Source organism: Cuculus canorus, chromosome 3 (assembly GCF_017976375.1).
Source record: "Cuculus canorus isolate bCucCan1 chromosome 3, bCucCan1.pri, whole genome shotgun sequence".
Lineage (NCBI taxonomy): Eukaryota > Metazoa > Chordata > Aves > Cuculiformes > Cuculidae > Cuculus > Cuculus canorus.
The window spans coordinates 75010356-75029910 of record NC_071403.1 but is presented as its reverse complement, the minus strand read 5'-3'; the positions used below and the strand labels follow the sequence as shown (position 1 = coordinate 75029910).

The following is a 19555-nucleotide window of genomic DNA, read 5'->3' as shown; positions in this document are numbered from 1 at the left end:
GGAAAAGGAGCTACCAAATCATTAAGCATCGGCTAAAGGATCATGTGAGGAGGCAGGGATGAACCAGGAGCTGCTCATTTAAAACGCCCTGGAAGAAGCAGACAAGGTGATAATGGCCAAAGCACAAAATTAAGAGGAGCCTGCCAGGACCTGCACTTTTCAATATACATTGTAATGAGGTGGGTGCTGTTCTCTTGAGTAACAAGTGATAGGACGAGAGGAAATGACCTCACGTTGCACCAGGGGAGATTTAGATTGGATATTAGGAAAAATTTCCTCACTGAAAGGGTCCTCAGGCACTGGAACAACTGTCCAGGGAAGTAGTGGACTCTCCATCCCTGGAGGGATTTGAAAGACAGATAGATGTGGTGTTCAGGAATATGGGTTAGTAGTGGACAGCTACAGTTGGACTCAATGATCTGAAAGGTCTTTTCCAATGAAACAATTCTATGATTCTATATACTTGGCAGTGACAGTTTTCCATGGATGCAGTGTTACCCACACAGGAAAAACAGCTTATGCAACTGGAGGGCTTAGGATTTGAGAAGCGGGAGAAGGGGAAACTTGGAAAGCAATAGAAATCATCCGGTTTCTGCTGTGGATCTTGAGCACAGCGCTGGTGTCTTCAGGACATCATGAGAAAGGGTTTCAGGGTTACTTTCCTGAAACTGATATTTAATTTTCAGCCTATGCCTTGGACCCCTTCTTGTTACTTGCATTTATCAGTTCTATGTTTCACCTGCCGATGAGCTTCGCTTCTCTCTGTAATACACAGGTGCTCACACCTGCTTTCAGCTTGACTACAGCAATAATCCAAACCACTATCACACTTCCCCCTTTAGCATTCTGCTTCCTTTCCTTGCCCATTTCTGCATCCAATGAACAGCACAGATCCCAGCAGAATTGCCCAGACCTCCTGTCTCACTTGCAAAACAGCTCGTGTGCTGCTTCGATTCACTCTCCTTCCTTTAATCCAGTCATTAATGCCTGACAGGCCCTTTCCTTTCATCCCTGAGAGCCTTGGTTCGCTAAGAGCATTTGCTAAGGCATCTTAGTAGAGGCTTTTACAGAAGTCCAGCTGGATCAAGGATGAGCTGCATTTTCACAGTGTCCTGCAGAGGAATGTGAAAATCCTGCTCTGCAGCAGGAAAGTCCTGTGATGGTTGTGCCGGCCTGGCTGTGCCTTAGCATTTCCACCCTTTGGGGTTTGATCTCGGCCCAGTATTATCACTGACTTTCTCCAAAAGCAGCTGCCTGCTCCAGAGGACCCTGCTGGATCTGAGGGCTTGGTTTGTCCTTAGAAAACCCATCATGGTGCCTTCCCTGCTTTTTGCTTTCATCCATTTGCCTCCTAGTCTTGGTCACTATTCCCAACTCTGTGTGCTGCTTCAGTAGCATTAAGTGCTTCAGGCTTTCAGGGATGCCCTGTTCCTTTCCTGGGAGGTTCAGATTGGATATCAGGAAAAATGTCTTCACTGAAAGGGTTCTCAGGCACTGGAAGAGGCTTCCCAGGGAAGTGGTTGAGCCACCGTCCCTGGAGGTATTTAAAAGACGGGTGGACAAGGCTCAGGGATATGGTTTAGTAGTGGACAGGTACAGTTGAACTTGATGATCTCAAAGGTCTTTTCGAACCAAACAACTTTGATTCTATGATTCCAGGAGGCCAGAGACACTTCTCTGCTTAGCCTGAGGCAGCCTGGTGAAGTGACAGCCCCTGAAGTACACATCTAGGTCTGGTGGTCCTGCAGCTCTCCTGGGAGGGCTGTTTCTCCCTTGCCTTCCCAAAGGATGCCCATCACTTCCAGCCACTTCTGCGGCTGTGCTTCACTCTGTGATCCATGATGCTTTTTCAGAGCTGTTGAAGCTCTCTGCATAGTCCCCAGTGCACAAACAGCCTTTCCCCATTGCAGCCATCACTTGCAATTTCTTGCTGACTCCTTTTCCTGCATTTAGATACCAAGACATTAGGAAGAAATTCTTCACAATGAGTGTGGAAAGGCATTGGAACAGGTTGCTCAGAGAAGTCATGGCTGCCCCATCGCTGGAAGGAGGCAACATCACGCAGTGAGAGGTGTCCCTGCCCATGGCAGTTGTTGGAACTGAATGGGCTTTAAGGTCCCTTCCAACCCAAACCATTTTGTGATTCTGTGATTTCCCCTGGAAGGATGTTCAGTGAGATGGAGGTGGATTTTGCTGGCTTTCTCCCTGCAGCCAGTTCCCTTCGAGTACCTCTATGCTTAGCACAATCTCTTTTGTTTTGGCCTTCTGGCTTTCCTACAGAGGAATTTATGCATTTGTTCTCAGGCTGTTTCAATGTGCCATTTTTATCTGGAGGCTTGGCTGCACAGCCTGTTCTTCATTTCTCCCTACCATCATGCTCTATTGACTTGGTGCCTACAGGACGAGCTACCCAAAACTGCTCTTCCTCATGGAGTGACTTTTCCCTGTCCTTGGGGTGAAAAATCTTCCCGTGTTTTCCACTGTAAGTACCAAAGCCTATTTATCTTTCAACTTAAACAGAGGCTGGTAGAGTCGTCATTCAGCTGCTTCCCCATCTCCTCTTAAGCCGAGACCTTTCTGTGTGCCAAGCACCAGCTGAGATTTGTTTCATGGTGGATATGACATTCAAGCATAGCAGGGGAAGCAGCCAAAGAACCATTGCTCTTTAGCATCCAGGCAAACAGCTTGAAATGTGCCTTGAGAACCCCCCTCTTTTTTCCCCTGTGTCTCTACTCTCCAAATGGACATTGCCCACCAGCTTCTCCTCAGCACCTCAACGATGTTTAAAGACCTCATGGCATCTGGCATCCATCTTTATCCAAGGTGCCACAATGTGGCCCTGTGTGCCCATGAAGGGCATTTGATCCCTTTGGGACAGCATTTCATAGAATCATAGCATGGTTTGGGTTGGAAGGGACCTTAAAGCCCATCCAGTTCAAACTCCCTTGCTGGGGCGACACATCTTCCATTGCATCAGGTTGCTCAAAACCTCATCCAACCCGGCCTTGAACTCTTCCAGGGATGGGGCATCCATGACTTCTCTAGGCAACCTGTGCCAGTGTCTCACCACCCTCACAGGAAAACACTTCTCCCTCAGATCTCATCTGAATCTCCCCTCTTTCAGCTTGAAACCATTCCCCCTTGTCCTACCCCTGCAAGAGCCCCTTCCCAGCTTTCCTGTAGCCACTTTCAGTACTGGAAGGCTGCTCTAAGGTCTCCCCGGAGCCTTCTCTTCTCCAGACTGAACACCCCCAACTCCCTCAGCCTGTCCTCATATGGGAGGTGCTCCAGCCCTCAGTTCATCTTCATGGCCTCTTCTGGACCTGCTCTAACAGATCCATGTCCTTCCTGTGGTGAGGACTTCAGAACACAGGACTCCAGGTGAGGTGTCACGAGAGCAGAGTAGAGGGGTGGAATCCCCTCCCACACCCTGCTGGTTGACTTTTCTTAACCATGCTGTTCCTGGAAAACCCATGTGTCCCCTTAGCCGTTGCACCCTGGGCAAGGATCAATGCAGCCAGACATGGCAGCCGCTCAGGAGCAGAGCATTTCTCTTCAATGCAGCTGTCCCTCTCAAACCACCTTGTTTTTAGCTATAAGAGAACCTTTTGTAGAGCAAAGCCATGTTTTCTCCCTTGTGACCACATTCTGTAGGCTCCTGCTGCCAGCAGTCCCTGGAGCAGTGGGAGAAGATGCTGTTCTTCAATGCCTGGCCCAGCGCTCTGGGCTATACGGAGTGGAGAGGAGCTCACCCCAATGGCACTGGGTTGCTCTGACTGGGATTGGAGAGAACATGGGGGGTGTTCGGGGGACAGAATGGATGGACAGACATGACTCTGGCTCTGTGGCCTGGGAGGAACAGGTGGATGTCACACAGAAGAATCCAGGAGAGGCTTTGTCCTGAGCAGACTGCAAAGGTCTGCACTTCTCTGCCTGGGGACAGTGCCACATCACCAGTGGGAGTGTGCTGCTCCCTGCTCTGCCACTCAGGCACCTCAGCTTGCAAAGGGCAGGGGTGGCTCCCTGCCAGCAGGACTTCCAGGATTTATGTGCTCCAGACTCACTGCCACAAGCCTCAAGTTTCAAAATCCAGGCCTGCCAGGACCACATGCGTTACCAGTTACCACCTTCCCCTCTGGATACATTGAGGTGGTCCAGCATGTGTGGCTGCCACAGCCTTGCACCATGTGCTTCTCATCGTGCTGTTCTCCAGGATGGTCCTTCTATTTCTCCTCTGAGCCGCTGCCAGCAAAAGCAGCATCATCCAGTCTCCGACCCATCAGGTACGTGATGCCACATGTGGCTGTGTTTGAAAATAAGGGCTTTTCCAGCAGACACCATTTTCTCAGAGGCCTAGCCCACACCCAAAAGGACATTGTCACCATTGCTCTGCTCCATCCTCTCCATTTGGCAAATGGATTGATGTCCATTCCTTTCTTTTCCCACTTGGCATACCCAATTCCTTGCTTCTCCACTCTGATGCCTCCTTCTCCATGCTGTGACCAACCCAGCTCTCCTAGTCTCCTCCTGAACTGGAACTCCCTAGGACCTCGCCGAGCAGCAGAGGGGGATGCCAGAAGTGCAGAGGTGCGTGGGTTCCCCTGGGAGGAGGGGTCCTGTCCCTGCTGGTGGGCAGCCAGCGGGCAGGACCCTTGCCAGCCTGAGCTTCCCAGATTTTCCTGAGCTGCAGCAGGGAGCACCCATAGCCCTTGGGGGTCTGGATCTGAGGGGGCTGGGGGCAAGGGGTTGGCTGGAGGCTGGGAAGGATGCAGGATGTGGCCCCAGGGTGGGAGTTGATGGGAGTGGAGGTGAGGGGGGGATGCAGGGTGCATCTCCTGGGAGGGAACTGATGGGTACGGAGTTGTCTGGAAGCAGAAGGGGATGCAGGATCAGCCCCAGCGTGGGAGCGGGGTTGTCTGGAAGCAGAGAGGGATGCAGGATCTGCCACAGGGTGAGAGCTGATGGAGCCAGGATGGAACCAGGAGACTGCCCGGGCCCAGGGTCGGCGGTAGGAGGCCCGGGGGGTCGCTCCGGCGGGGCGGGGGCCGCCGCAGTCCCCGCCCGCCCGCCGGGAGGGGCCAAGCGCCGCCGCAGAGCCGCCGCCGGGGCTGCCGGGCGATGCCGCGCCGGGCCCGGGGCCGCCGGGGAGCCGCCCCAGGTAAGCGGGGACCGGAGGGGGCGGGATCCCCTCCTCATCCCCCGTCCTGCCGGGTCCGGGCGGGCGGGGACCGTGCGGCGGACAGCGCCGGGGTTGTCCGGTGCCCCGGGGCCGGGACAGGCTGCTCCAAAGCTCCACGAGGCCGATGGGAGAGGGAAACGCGGGGAGCCCTCAGCCGTGCTTCCCGTTCCAGCCGTGCATCCCGTTCCAGCGGTGCCACATCCACCGGTCCCTCCGCCAGGCTCCCATCTATTCCCCAAAGCAGGCTCCTGCTTGGCAGCATCCCTCGCCGTGCCAGGATGCTCCTGGCCCCGGGACGCAGGGCTGCGCGGGATGCTGGCTCTCTCGGTCGGAGAGTGGAGTTTGGGGAGCCCGCACCCCGCGCAGTCGGTGTATCCTTGTACAGGGGTGTCTGTTCGCCACGCAGCCCCCATCCTGCTCCCAACCTCTTGTTCCATGGTCAGGTGCCACCACACCAGGATGGTGTCCCGGTAGCGTGGGCTGCCATCGCGCTGTGCAGGCAGCAGGCCAGCTCCATCCTCCATGGCAGCCGGGAGACTGGCTCGTCTCCAGAGCAGCTGCCAAGCTGTGCCCAGCTCCATCCTCCCTCCGTCTCTGCCAGCAGCTCCCGCAGATGTGTTTGGACAGGAGAAGGGAGCCTGGCAGCCCTGGTGCCACCTGAATCAGGCAGGGTGCGTTTGGGGTCCACGCTTTGCTCCGCTCCAGCCAAGCTGAGCATCCCGTTGGAACCGAGGGCCTCTTGCAGGGCTCTGTGTGTCCCAGAACTGTAGCCCAGTGCCACTTTCCCTCGCTTTCCGTGTGTCATGCTGGAGCAAGTTGGGCACAGGCACACAGCTGTAGGCAGGGCTCTTGGGGAGCAGGAGGCTGGATAAATGGAAGATTTTGGGATGATTCCTTCCCTCCCACAGGGCAGCCAGGCTAAATCCTCTGCCTCATGCTGTGCATGAAAATAAAGGAGATTGAAAAGAAAGCCGTCCTAGTTCATAGTGGTTAAGGACCTGCCTGGGTTAAAGGCATGGATGTGGTCTCATGTGCCTTGGGAAGCAGGACATAACCAGTGCTGCTGGCTGGGAAATCTCATGGAAAATGAGGTGCAGTGGCAGGAAGTAACCAGCACAAATGAGGTACTGGGAGAGGCAGTAGCATACCAAGTGCCCAAAGGCTGTCTGGCCTGCCCCACTGTATCCCTGGGACAGCCTAGGAGCTGGATTTCAGCTGGCGTGTGCCACCAGCATGACCTGGCTAGGATCCTCAGGAGCACTTCAGCTAGGAGTCTGTGGGTTTGGAACAAGCCTGGCACACTGGGAGAAGAGAGACCCCTCACCTTCTTTAAAAGTCATCGACAGCTGTTGTGAGGGAGGCAGAAGGGGGCCCAAGGGTGGGGGCGGGGAATCACAGCATCTCCTTGACAGCCTTGCTTGTTCCTCTGCAGGATGGTTCCCCCCCCACCCGTCAGCAAGCCTCACGTGTGCCTCTCCACTGCGCTCATCATGACCAGCCTCATCCTCATGGATGTCTATCTGGTGGAACAGAGCCAGGGCTCCAGGAAACTGGGAATCTGTGTGATGGTGGCAGTGGGCGATGTGTGCTTCCTACTGGTGCTCCGCTATGTGGCCATCTGGGTTGGGGCAGAGGTAAAGACAGCAAAGCGGGGCTATGCCATGATCCTCTGGTTCCTGTACATCTTTGTTCTGGAGATCAAAGTCTACTTTGTGTACCAGAACTACAAAGCTGACCGGAAAAGCCTGGATCTCATAGCCCGCAAAGCACTGACCTTACTGCTCTCCATCTGCATCCCAGCCCTCTATGTGTTGTTGGTGGCCACAGAGCACATGGAGTACGTTAGGACATTCAAGAAGAAAGAAGATCTCCGCAACCGCCTCTTCTGGGTTATTGTGGACATGCTGGACGTGCTAGACATCCAGGCCAACCTGTGGGAGCCCCAGAAGAAGGGGCTGCCACTCTGGGCTGAGGGCCTGATGTTCTTCTACTGCTACATCTTGCTCCTGGTCCTCCCTTGTGTGTCCCTCTGTGAGATCAGTATGCAAGGGATTGGCATTATGCCGCACCGGATGATGCTGTATCCCATGCTGAGCATGCTCACTGTCAACATCACCACCATCTTCATCCGAGGCAGCAACATGGTCTTCTTCAGGGATGCCCGGGTCTCCAGCATCTTTATGGGCAAGAACATGCTGGCCATTGGGCTGAAGGTCTGTACATTTGTGCAGTACCAGCAGCACCGGAAGCACGGGCCCTTGGGGCCAGACCTGCCCCTGCAGCACAGCTCCCAAGCCCAGCCCTCTCCAGGGCTGCACAAATCCCGCGAGCAGCCCACCTGCCCTGAGGAGCTGGCCCAGGACAATACGTGACAAGCCAGCACGAGCCACAGCCTGGGCACCACCCTGCCTGGTTGTATCTGGACATGACTCCAAGCCCAGACAGAGGGCAATGACCCTGCTCCCTCCCTCCCTGGGCGAAGATGCTCCAGTCCCCAAGGGCCGCATGGCAAGGGTTCTCCGGTAGCAGCCTCCGTGAGGCCGGCGAGCAGTTTGGGACCTCAGCACCAGGGGTGCTTCACTCGGGCCAGGGTGCTCCACTGGGATACTGTGGGCACCTGCTCCGCTGCTGTGGTTACTCTGGCTCCAGCACTATCCTTGGCAGCAGCTGACTACTCACTGGCTGAGCCAGGGTCTCCATGCTTGGGGAACCCAGCATGGGCCTCCCCTGCCTGTCACCCCTCTCGGCCAGCCCCAGGGACTACAAGGGGTGACGGTCCTTTTTTGTGTCTCCCTCTTTGCAATAAAAGACTTGAGCCCTACGGCCTTCTACTTTTGTGTCCCTGCTGGCAGGCTGGTCCCCCCCAGCTCCCATGGGTGTCTGTTGCTCATGTGCCTGGATTTGTGGCTGCAGAGCACAGCTGGGGTTAGAGGCTCAGTCACTGCCCAATGACATGGGAAGGCATCCCAGGCCATTCCTCCTGGCCAGCACTTGGGAGAAGCAGATCCTGGCGGGCTCTGAGGATGTCCCATGGGGGAGGCGTCAACCAGTGCCAGCCATGCAGGATGCTCCACCTGAAGGGACACCAGAGCAGTCCTGGCAGTGTTAGAAAATGAACAGCCCTGGGAGGCCACAGGGAAGAGCAGCCCCCCTGGCAGTAGAAAGCTCCCTGGAGCTGTTGGCAGCATCTCCACCCAGGAGCTGGTATTGCCACGCTGCCACCCGCCCCGACACCCAGTGCTACCACAAACACTGGCTGAGCCGGGCCCTGCCCCAGCACTTCCTCTTTGCTGGGGGAGAAGTGGGAAACTGGCAGGTCAGGGGACTTGCTTCCCTCCACTGAAGTGCTGAAAAGAAGCAGGTGACATCACAAGGATGTCCTTGCAGACAGGTGTACAGGCCTCAGCAGGGAGGAGCCATTTGGCTCCAGAGGGGCAGGACAGGTAAGCAGGACCATATTGGGAGTGCATGAGGTTTACTCCCGGCTAAGCAGGATCTACCAGCAGCGGTGACATGGGTGAGCCACCTCCAGGCTGTCCATGCCCCAGCCTTCTTCCCTTCCTGCTGTAACGTACAGTGGGAGAATTGTTCAGCTTCGGATTAAAAACAGAGAGTGTAAAGCAGCAGACCAGTGCCCTGAGGGGCAGGGGTGGCTTTGGGTCTGGCACTGCCACACCATTCCCATCCTCTGCAGGCACAAGGATGTGGCAAGCTCTGCATCCCATGTCAGAAGGCAAGGAGACTAGGAAGCAGGCACGCACAGTGCAAAGCAATGAGCCACATGGAGGCTGCAAGTAGCTGAGGATTTCCAAGTGGCCTCTAAGCCAAGCTGGCACATCCCGGTTCTGCTGCCCTTCCCCAGTTACACTAAAACCTGTCACCCACAGGAACTGCCGTGGAGGCAGATGCTTCAGCAACAGCCCCAGGTGGGCATGATGGACTTGCTCATCATCCCACTCCCTGCTGATTGCAAGGCCTTTCCCGCAGCTCCGCACACCAGCTGCCCACCCATGCCCTGCGGAGCTGAGGCTCTCCCAGCACACGCTCTGACCTGTCAGAATGGGGCACATCCGCATCACCTCCCTGTCAGCACAACCACGGGAGCAATCGGAAGCAAGGAGAAATGAGAGCTGGTGGCCAAATATAATGTTGGAGAGAGGCGTTAACTCCTCTAAGTTCAAACACTTTCGGCTGTAACAGCATTAACTCTGGGAATAAAGGAAAACAGGTATTTTATTGTGTCTGGAATCAGCTTCCTAGAAACACCAATAGCCTCGTAGAGACCACCCTGAGAAGCGGAGCAGGGGCAGCCCTGTTGGAGACACTCGGCCTGTGAGGAAGGTCACCCATGCCAGGGGCTGCATCACCAGGATGCAGCCCATAGAGAGGGGTGGGATGGTCTCTCCTTCCCTCTGCACTCACGGGACCGCATCCAGGCTGGGCCGCCAGGCGATATGCGCTGGTTCTCTGGGCCGACTCCAGCTATCAGTGGCAAAAGCACCACAAAGGAAGGCTGAAGAAACAGGGATTATTTACGCTTAGGAAGAGAAGGCTTTGAGGACACCTAATAGCTCCCCTTCCAAGCACCCTCAGACTTGTGATGCAGCTGCTGAGCAAATGGAACTAGGCACTTCATGGAGAACCAGACAATGGTTATGGACTAAAACCAGGCAGGTTTCCTAGAGGAGAGGTAAAAAAGAGGTTCTTCTTGAGAACATCTAGCAGCAGAGCAGAGGCCGAGAGATGTGGTGGCATCAGTCCTTGGACACTCCCAGACGCAACTGAAGCAGCCCTCTGCAACTTGGTCCGAAATGGGTACTACCCAGGCTCTGCACAGGCCTTGTTCCAGAGGTTCTTTCCCACCTGAGCTGGTGTCCAGTAAGACCTGGAGCAGAGCTAGCAATGCTCCCACTCTCTTCTCTGGCTGTGGCGAAGAGATGAGCAGGCGCAGAGACAGAAATAGCCATCAACACTACATGCACCTGCACGACAGACTTGTCACCACCTAGGGATGGTGTAAACCACAAGCGAAGAGGACACTTCAGCTGCAAAAAGCACCATTTCCTTCAGTTCAGCCTCTGCTCTGCTGCCTGACAACATTCAGATACTGGGAAGAGGGATGGCCATCTTCCAGGCCTGGCCAGGGCAGAGTGAGTACCAGTGCCAGACAACGGCACATCTGTCCAATGGTCACAAGTTCTTCTGTGAGGGCAGACGGCGCTTGTCTTTGATGGCATTCCTCTTCCTCTTCTTGCTCAGGAAGCTCTCCAGCTTTCCACTCCTCTTCAGTTCTGCATACTTCTCGGCTAGCTCCAATTTCCGCTTCTCGGCTGTGGAGAGGAGGGAAGCAAGGTTTTAAACTGAAGCCAGAATTATCTCTATAGCCCAGTCCCTCCTCACTGATCCCTGCCTGGCTCCAGGCCTGGCTTGTCCCATAAGTACCAGCTCTAGAACAATCTCTCCACAGCTCCGTGGAATATTATGGACAACCAACTTCCAGTGCCTGGAGCCCAGCTGGCAGTACTCCCTCTAGGTCTTCCTGCAACACGGACTACTTACATTTCTTTAGGAAGAAGGGCTTCTTTCCCTGCTTGGCCAATTCCCTCTGTTGTCTCTTCAAAGAGAGCTCCCTCTCCCTCAGTTCCTGCTGTTTTTTCTGCACCTGCTCTTGTTGTTTCTGTACGGAAACGATGGCCTGTGTCAGCAAGCGTCTGGGCAGACTTCCGGTCACACATCCTCACCTCACAGGAGAGGAGATGCTGTGCTGAACTTACCATGCGGTTCAGGAGCTGCTGGAGTTTCTCCTTCTGCTCTGTATTCCGGCATTTTTTCAGCTGCTTCTGAACCATCTGAAGAAGAAAGCAGAAAGCTGCATGACTGCCTGCTTGCCACCTCCACTGGGAAAAGCCTTTGCAGAAGCTGTCCCTGCCAAGCAGGGTTCTTCTGCGTACGGAAAGGCACGTAACATCACCTCCTTCTCCTTCTGCTTGATGCCATCCAAGAAGCTGTATGTCTTCATAAATATTTCAGGCTTATACTCTCCAGACAGGTCATCAAATCGAGGGTCCCTGCGGACCTGAGGGCAGGGAAGGCAAAGGTAAAAGCTGTGGCTAGGATTACCCTGCTAACAGCCTCCTCCCATGGATCGGCCCTTGCCGTTCTTTTTACTAGCGATATTATGCACCCACCAACCGAAAAGATCTACAGCTGTTGAAGACTGATCCAGTAAATCAAGGTGTCAGTCCCTCAGAGTCACCATGCCTGCATCCAGTCTACAAACAACAGGCGTTTCCACATGCAAGCCTGCATCCAGGAGCAGCCAATTCATGGAGCAGCAGCGCAAGTGCTGCCTCCAAACACCTGCAACTCCCAGACCAAGAGCTGTCTGAATGTGTGTTGTCATGTGGGAATGCAAACCTATCTAGATTTCACAGATTACCTGGATCATACAAAAAAAAGACAAAAAGAGATCTCTAACTGAGGAAATTAACATATTGAGATGATCCAGCAACAATAAGTCAAAGTTATATTCAGGTTAGAAACTGCCAACATGATTAGCAACGAGCAATGACCATGACTCACAGTGCAGTCGTCACTGGAGGCAGCCAGGCCACCTTCTTGCAACTCTCGAATTACTCCTCAACTTTGGAACACGGTTTTTAGTACTTGCACCCCACCTCTGGTCTTCTCACGACAGCAATACCTACACTTCCCAGACAGCGCTCTAAGCTCTACTGCTCTGGGAATAGCCCATGTCACCTTCGGCTGCTCCATGACCAGGTCTGTGCCCTGACAGTGGTCCAAGCCCTATCCTCCAGGAACAGCTTGTGTCACCTTTGGCAGCCCAGGGACCAGGTCTGTGCCCTATCGGCATCACTAAGGGAAGGTAGTGCTGCAGCTGGGGAGGGGCAGCACCCACCTTTTTTCTAAAAGAGACAACTTGTCGCAGAAAAGGCACAGGCTTCTTTGCAGACATTTCCAATGGCCTGAAAAAGAGAAGAATGTGCTTAAGAGGAGCAGAGGACAGGCTGAGGCCCAGGCTAACGTGTCGGGAGGTCAGCACTGAAAAAGCAGGCTCTCTTGTTCAGTCCTTACCATCAAACCAACAGAGACCAAAGAGGCAACATGGTCAGGAGCCAGACAAGGCTGCTACAACCACATCGTCTATAAAGGCATGTGGTTATAAAACAACCCTATACAAAACTCGATGTAGCCCTACTGTATCAAGTGAAAACTCACCACCCACATCAATAAATGCACTGTACTCAATTTTTTCTCTCCCTTTCCATGTTTTCATTCATCACACAACAAGTATCTTCTGTTCCTGGCCCCTGAACTCATCTGCTCTTGACTAATACAATGGAAGGCGAGACCAAAGCTGGGAATTTCTGCACTGACCCAGTAGTTAAAGGCCAATTCTACTGTGGCCAGGCTTAGCGAGAACACACACTGTAACACCAATAAAGAGGTCAGCCCACAGAATAAGGGCTATACAGCTCATGGAACACATCCCAGAAGAGACTGCACAGCAAATCAGGACTACAGGATCATGGTAACAACCAATTAAGCGAACAAGTTCTCCTTGCAACACAGGCCTTTTGAGTTGGATCCTTGAGATGTACCAGGGGGACAGAATAAGGTGGGAGAATGGAGTATTTCTGTCCCCATATTACCTGGATGCTGTGTCCCGCAATTGTCAAAACAGCAAGTAAGTTATGAGAAACATGAAGAGCCCTGTAAATCAGCTGCTGGGAGCACCCACAACACAGGTATTGCACCTACATTCAGCAACACAACCACCCCACAGGCAGAAGCGAGTTTTCCAAATCCCACTCAGCGCAGCATTCAGAGTATTTTCACGTCGGCTGGTGTGGCTACATCCCTGTATGATGCTATACGGCATTGCTGAAGCCAACGCAATTCCAGGGGATTTCCCTAAAGTCCCTTTTTTTTTTTTTTAAGAAGCTCACTTCCATAACAAAAACATGAGAGAACTGGCACATGGGATTTACAGCAATGTATCACTTAAAGCATATGCAGATTAAATAAAAACAGAATTATGCAAACTGTGGGGCAGAAATACAGCCACTGCCTGAGATGTTGTGCTGCACAAGCCCCCCAGACTCTTGCGTAGAAGGTATAGCAGAAACATTAGAATAATTGAGAGTTTATGGCAGAAGAGACATATTCAACAGAGACTCGGAAACAGATTAGGGAATGCCAGTGTAACAGAGAAAATCTGTTCAAATCACTTAGCTATGACTCTGAGGACCAAAAACCCGCTAAGTGCTGCAAATAGAGGGCAATGGTGTAACAGTTTTTACCAGCAGGGCCTTGGAGGACTGAAAACTGATAGGTTTTGTTTTGTTAAATATGTTTCATGGTCACCACATCACCATCACCCAGAGTACACAAGTGAGAGATGTAAAGACCACTGAGGACAGGAAGAAAAGCCTGTGACAATAAGTACTGTAGAGGAGGAAAAAGGCAAATCACCACAGGTGAGACAACAGCAAAAGGATGAATGAAACTCTAGAACAACTGGCTGTTGCTGCAACTCCAGCCAGTGGGAGCCAGACAGAAGATGCCAACAAGCTGGAAGGGGTTTAGAAAAGGTATCTATTTCAGGGTCCAGAGGACACAAGGAAAGCACTACCAGACAGTTTAAAAGAGAAACATGCCATACCGTTGGTTAAAATTGCCTTAATAGCAAGGGTGTAAAGGGATTTGAGTAACCCAATGCAGTGGCAGGTGTCCCTGCCCATCGCAGGGAGGCTGGAAATGGATGGGCTTTAGGTCCCTTTCAACCCAAACTATTCTATGAATTGAGTGCCTATTTAACTATCAAATAATAGGTGGCTGCTGGAGATTTGGATAGGACAGGACATGAAGAACTCTGAAACAACAACAGACCATTCTCAAATGAAATGCTACAGTGCAGTGAGCAGCATCATTGTGTAGCAAATCAAAAGAGATCGACACTAGCTCCAAGGCAATGGCAACACTTTGAGAAGCTCCTGGCATAACTTCTGGAGTACAGAGAGCACACATGCACATTTTTCTGATCACAAAAGAATCCCTTTACCCATTTTTGCTTTGTGGCTGCTTCACAGTCGCTTTGGGAGGTCTTGCAGGCTTCTTCCCAGCAGTCACTTGTTTGGAAGCTCTTGTTCTTGGATCGCTCTGTGCCCGCAGCAGTTCCTCAAAAGACAGGTGAGATTGGTCTGCAAGACAGCACAGGACACACCTGTACCCAGCAGCTTCTCAAGGCACTTCCCACCCCTGAATTCCACTAGGAGGGATGTCTCAGAGATCAAGACAGCAACATGAGCACTGTGTGCCATCCCTATACAGCTGCATAGCAGAGGGAAGCCACTGCGTCTCTCAGCCTTGGACTTTTCTCTCATTAATCACTGCAGTCTCTAGCACCAGAATACTCTCTCCAAAGTGTCTTTGCTTCTCTTTCCACTCAGCACCACACAAGACCAGTTCAAAGTTTTAATTCGTACACAGAGCAGTAGGAGCTCTGCACTAGCCTGTATTTTGGCTGCACTGCAAATTGTGAGGGGTCAGCTCTCAGTCCTGTCTCTCTCTTCGACTGTTCTTGTCCCACCACCTTCAAAGAGGCATCACTCCATATCCCACACCATGAGACCAGCCAGGAAAATTGTGTGACCTGTTCAGTGTGTTAAGTGTCTCCTCACTGCAGATCCACCACAGCTCCATTCAGCTGAGGCCTACAAGAAAGCTGGGGAGGGACTTTTTATGAGGGCATGTAGTGATAGGACGAGGGAGGGTGGCTTTAAATTGCAAGGGTGAAGATTTACATTAGACATTAGGAAGACATTCTTCATGGTGAGGGTGGTGAGGCACTGGCACAGGTTGCTCAGGGAGGTCGTGGATGCGCCATCCCTGGAGGTGTTGGATGAGGCTTTGAGCAACCTGATGTAGTGGAAGGTGTCCCTGCCCATGAAGGGGGGGTTAGAACTGGATGAGCTTTAAGGTCCCTTCCAGCCCAAACCATTCTATGATTCATTCTGCAATGAAGTAATTCCTATGACAGTGCCTCTTCCACACACCAAAGGCCTATGAACTATTGAAATCCAGCCATCTAACCTTCACCACCTCACTGGCAACAGGAACAGCTCCTGGCCCGATTTACTGGGGGAATGATCAAACCCCAACACCAAAAAGCAGTTTCATATTCGAGCCCTGCAAGGAGCTCCCCGCAGTGTTATTCACACCTTGTATCTCATAAAATATTCCCTCTCTCCTCTGACTGCTGACCAGAAGGCCAACAAAACAATCCCCAAAACAGCAAAACCAGTTCCACTCAAAGTGCTGAGGAACGCACAAGATATTCTGTTGGAATTCTATGTTTAAATATCCATCACTGACAGTGATCTTTAATGCTTCTTATAACTACAGTGTAAAAATATTACCAACAACTCTTTCTGTATTTACACCTCTGGGCATTCAGGGACAGCAATCAGAAAACATTCCTTAATGAAGTACTTGGATGTGCTCATTCCGTTCATTGGATGATAGTAGGGACAGGAAGGAACAGGAGGGGTTGTGTTGGCTCCCTTCTGAAGGGGGAAGTCTTGGGAAACACTTCCTGGGTGGCGTTTGCCTGCTCGACACCTCAAGCCGTTGCAGTTCTCTGTCTTTGGCACTAAACTCCCCAGCTGTGGCCTAGCAAAAGCAAATCCCATGCAGTCCGTGGTGGCTGATGCTGGCTGGATCCCAGGTGCCCACCAAAGCTGCTCGGTCACTGCCCTCTTCAGCTGGGCAGGGGGGAGAAAGTATAATGAAGGGCTCATGACCTGGGATAAGGACAGGGAGAGACCACTCACCAGTTATCAACATGGTTAAACCAGACTCCATCTGAGGCAAGTTAATTTAATCTGTTACCAGTTAAATCAGAGTAGAGCAATAAGAAATAAAAACCAAATCTTAAACTGCCTTCTGCCACCCCTCCCTTCTTCCCAGGCTCAACTTTACTCCTAGAGAAGTAACACAGGGGAGCAGGGGAAAGAGTGAGTGGCAGAGACACCATGTGAACTGACCTCAACCTCACTGGTTGGGATCCCTCCCACGGGAGACAGTCCTTCCCACACTTCTCAACATGAGCCCTTTCCATGCGCTGCAGTCCTTCAGGAACAGACTGCTCCAGCACGGGTCCACCGTGGGGTCACAAGTCATGGAATCCCAGCACGATGGGTGTTGGAAGGGCCCTCTGGAGCTCATCCAGTCCAACAGCCTGCTAAAGTGGGGTCACCTCGAGCAGGTTGCACAGGAACGTGTCTAGGCAGGTTTGAATGTCTCCAGAGACTCTACACACTCCCTGGGCAGCCTGCATCAGGGCTCCATCACACTCCTCATGTTCACACTCCTCATGTTCACACTCAGATTTTCTTCATGTTCAGGTGGAAGTTCCCATGCTCCAGTCTGTGCCCATTGTCCCCTATCCTGTCGCTGGGCGCCACTGGGAAGAGTCTGGCCCCATCCTCTTGACACCTGCTCTTTAGATGTTGATCAGCATTGATTTCCAGCGGGTCAGCCCCTCACCTGTCCTGGTACAGGGGGATGTTTCTCCTGAAATGCAGGACTCTGCACTTGCCTTTGTTGAACTTAAGATAAGTTCCTCTCTGCCCAACTCTCCAGCCTGTCCAGGTCTCACTGAATGGCAGGACAGCCTTTCAGGGTATCAGCCGCTACTCTCAGTTCTGTGTCAACACCAAACTCACTGAGAGTGCACTCTGTTCCCTCATCCAGGTCACTGATAAAGATGAACAAGACTTGGCCCAGAACTGACCCCGTGGAATGCTGCTATCCACAGGCTTCTAACTGGACCCCATGCCGCCAATCCCAGCCCTCTGGGCTCCATCATCCTGCCAGTTCTCAATCCACTCCACTGCCTACTCATCCAATCCATGCTTTCTAAGCTTACCCATGAGGATGTTGTGGGAGACAGTGTCAAAAGCCTTGCTGAGTCTGAGGTAGACAACATCCGCCACACTCCTCTCAGCTACCCAGCTAGTTATGGCATCATGGAGAGCTATCAAGCATGATTTCCCCTTGGTGAATCCATGCTGACCACTCCTGATAACCATCTTTTCCTCCAGATGCTTGGAGATGACATCCAGAATGAGCTGTTCCATCACCTTTCCAGGGACAGAGGTGAGGCTGACTGGCCTGCAGTTTCCTGGGTTCTCCTCACCCTTTTTGAAGATTGGGTTGACACTGGCTTTTCTCTGGTCCTGCAAGCAAACCTGCTCCAGCTTGGGCTCCCCTCTCCATGGGTCACAGGTCCTGCCAGAAGCATGTTCCAGCACAGGCTTTCCAAGGTATCTGCATGCTTTGCCCTAACCTGCCTCCAATTTTAGGAAGCAAGATGAGGTCAGTCACAACGGCTCTGAGCACGAACTTGTCATCTCAGTCACTTCCTCTTGACAATAACCTAGACTTTCTCCTTCTCTCTCACATCATCCAGAAAACAATGAGCGCACCCAAGCACTGCCTCAGTTCTCCCATTGCCTCTTCTGAACATGCAAGAACTCTGCTGTGCCCACACGTGCTGGTCCTCTGAGGAGAGTTAAGGTAACATTGTATATCCATCTCACCACACAAGGGTCAGGAAAAGTGCACACAGCACTATTTCTTCGCACTGCATCCCCAAAGCACCCTTACCGCTTAACCCACTGCAGTTTGACTTCCTTTTTTGCCTGGGCTCTTGCAAATCCTCTTGCTCCCTGTCTTCTTAGGGACGATAGACCTGTTGCCCTTTCTGATCTCCCAGAGGTTCTCCCTCTTTCCCAGTGTCACTCCCGTACAATCATTTATTATCTGCCTGCCCAGAACATGGAATCAAACCAGAACTGTGCCTGTGTTCAGGCAGGAGCCAAGCGCCAAGCAGCTCAACATTTTAAAGTAATTGCGATATTGGGGTTCAAAGGGTCTTCAGAAAATCAATAAATTCCAGAACTTGGAGACACTGCTTATCAAACACTGATGTGAAATTCCCTTCAAGGGCCTTTGACACATTTGTCATAAGGTTTTCATTCTCATCTTGACTGCTTTAAGATGAGGAAGAGATGCTGTTGCAGATGAGAATCCCTGCCTGGACACGCTGATCCAAGCGGCACCACTACTGCCCTAGCCGTGCACAAACTGGTCCTTCATTTGTCTGTGCCCCATCAAGGGCCTCCCAAGCTACTGTCTGTCTGCATTTGTCCTTGAGGAGACGTATAAGATCCACACACAGGGAAGGTGACTAAGGAAATGCAAAAGGGGCCCCTGTAAGTTTCTGTTCGAGATCTCCCAGACAGCTCAAACTGAAACTCTGTCATTGACCCCAAGCTCATCTCAAGCAGCGGGAGAACAGCAGGAGAACAAAGGAGCTGGACCACAGCAAGGGACCAAGCTGTTTGCTGGTTTGCTTCCCAGCACAGGAGCAGTGGTGACACTCAGTCCCACTGGAGGATGCATTGCCAGGATGACAGTGAGCCAGGACAGAGACTCTGGACCCCAATTCCCCCTGCCTTTCCTCAAGCTCAGAGACCCCTTCTCCTCTCTCCCTTTTCCTCCCCCCAACTCTTCCTTCCCTGGGTCTCGAGACTCCGATCCCTCCCCCTGCCCCCTTTCTCTGGGCCCAATCCCTCACCACCCTTTCCCCAGGCCTAGAAATCTCGACAGGTCCCCCTTCCTTCCCAGGGCCCAGAGAACCCAATCCCTCCCCTACCCGTTTCTCCAGGCTCCGACTCCTCACATCCCTTTCCCTGGGCCCAGAAACCTCGACACTCCGTCCTTCCTTTCCCGAGGCCCAGAGACCCCGATTCCCCCTCCTTTCCCCGGGCCCGGAGACTCCTGACCTCAATTCCCCTTGGTCTTTTCCCGAGCCCCGAACCCTCATCTCCCTTTTCTTGGGTCCAGAGTTGCGACATCCCGTGTTTTCCTTGGGCCCCGAGACCCTGATCTCCCCCCCGCCAAGTCCTTTCCCCGGGCCCAGAGACTCCAGACCCCGATTCCCCCTCCCTTTTCCCGGCCCCGCCGATTCCCTCCTCCTCTCCCCGGGCCCGGAGCCCCCTCTCCTCTCTGTCCCCCTCTCCCCCCTCACAGGCTCCCGCAGCCTCACCGCCGGCCTCCACCCCCTCGGCGGGCGGGGTGCTCCCGCTGTCGTCGCTATCGCCACTGTCGCTCTCCGCCGGCTCCAGGGGCTGCTGTTGCCGCCGGGCGGGGGCTCCGCTCCTCCCTGCCGCCCGGACCCGGCTCCGCTGACGCTCCCGCATCACCGCGAACGGCCGAGGTCCTTCCCGCCCCGCTCCCTCAGGGGCACCGGAAGGGGCGGGGCTAACGAGAGGGCGGGACAGGCAG

General features: G+C 53.0%; 2 protein-coding genes across 3 annotated transcripts; one reads left to right on the top strand and one right to left on the bottom strand.

Moving 5' to 3' along the window:
- The first annotated feature begins 5078 nt into the window (after nt 1–5078).
- LOC104060692 (transmembrane protein 121) lies at nt 5079–7989 on the top strand. Its single transcript, XM_054062916.1, has 2 exons — nt 5079–5158; nt 6612–7989. Exon 2 carries the CDS (start codon nt 6613–6615, stop codon nt 7549–7551), a length of 939 nt encoding a protein of 312 aa, XP_053918891.1. The 5' UTR covers nt 5079–5158; nt 6612; the 3' UTR covers nt 7552–7989.
- Nucleotides 7990–9390: 1401 nt separating this feature from the next.
- Nucleotides 9391–19540, bottom strand: RRP36 (ribosomal RNA processing 36). 2 transcript variants are annotated; one of them, XM_054063382.1, is made up of 7 exons: nt 19299–19540; nt 14265–14403; nt 12099–12165; nt 11151–11255; nt 10954–11028; nt 10739–10856; nt 9391–10509 (listed from the first exon to the last, which is right to left on the bottom strand). In XM_054063382.1, the coding sequence occupies exons 1-7, from the start codon at nt 19468–19470 to the stop codon at nt 10370–10372; spliced, it is 816 nt and encodes a 271-aa protein (XP_053919357.1). In that variant the 5' UTR covers nt 19471–19540; the 3' UTR covers nt 9391–10369. The 2 variants fall into 2 exon arrangements, with proteins under 2 accessions (XP_053919357.1, XP_053919358.1); XM_054063383.1 differs by having other exon boundaries at nt 9392–10509; nt 19317–19538.
- Nucleotides 19541–19555: the final 15 nt, after the last annotated feature.

What these genes read in the sequence shown, in the direction of transcription:
- LOC104060692 (XM_054062916.1), top strand. Translation starts at nt 6,613, where the DNA reads ATGGTTCCCCCCCCACCCGTCAGCAAGCCTCACGTGTGCCTCTCCACT.
- RRP36 (XM_054063382.1), bottom strand. Translation starts at nt 19,470, where the DNA reads ATGCGGGAGCGTCAGCGGAGCCGGGTCCGGGCGGCAGGGAGGAGCGGA. An exon ending in CAGCCACAAAGCAAAAATGG is followed by an intron (nt 12,166 to 14,264) that starts GTAAAGGGATTC and finishes TCTCTTTTTCAG; the next exon opens with GCCATTGGAAATGTCTGCAA. An exon ending in AGCAGCTCCTGAACCGCATG is followed by an intron (nt 10,857 to 10,953) that starts GTAAGTTCAGCA and finishes GTTTCCGTACAG; the next exon opens with AAACAACAAGAGCAGGTGCA.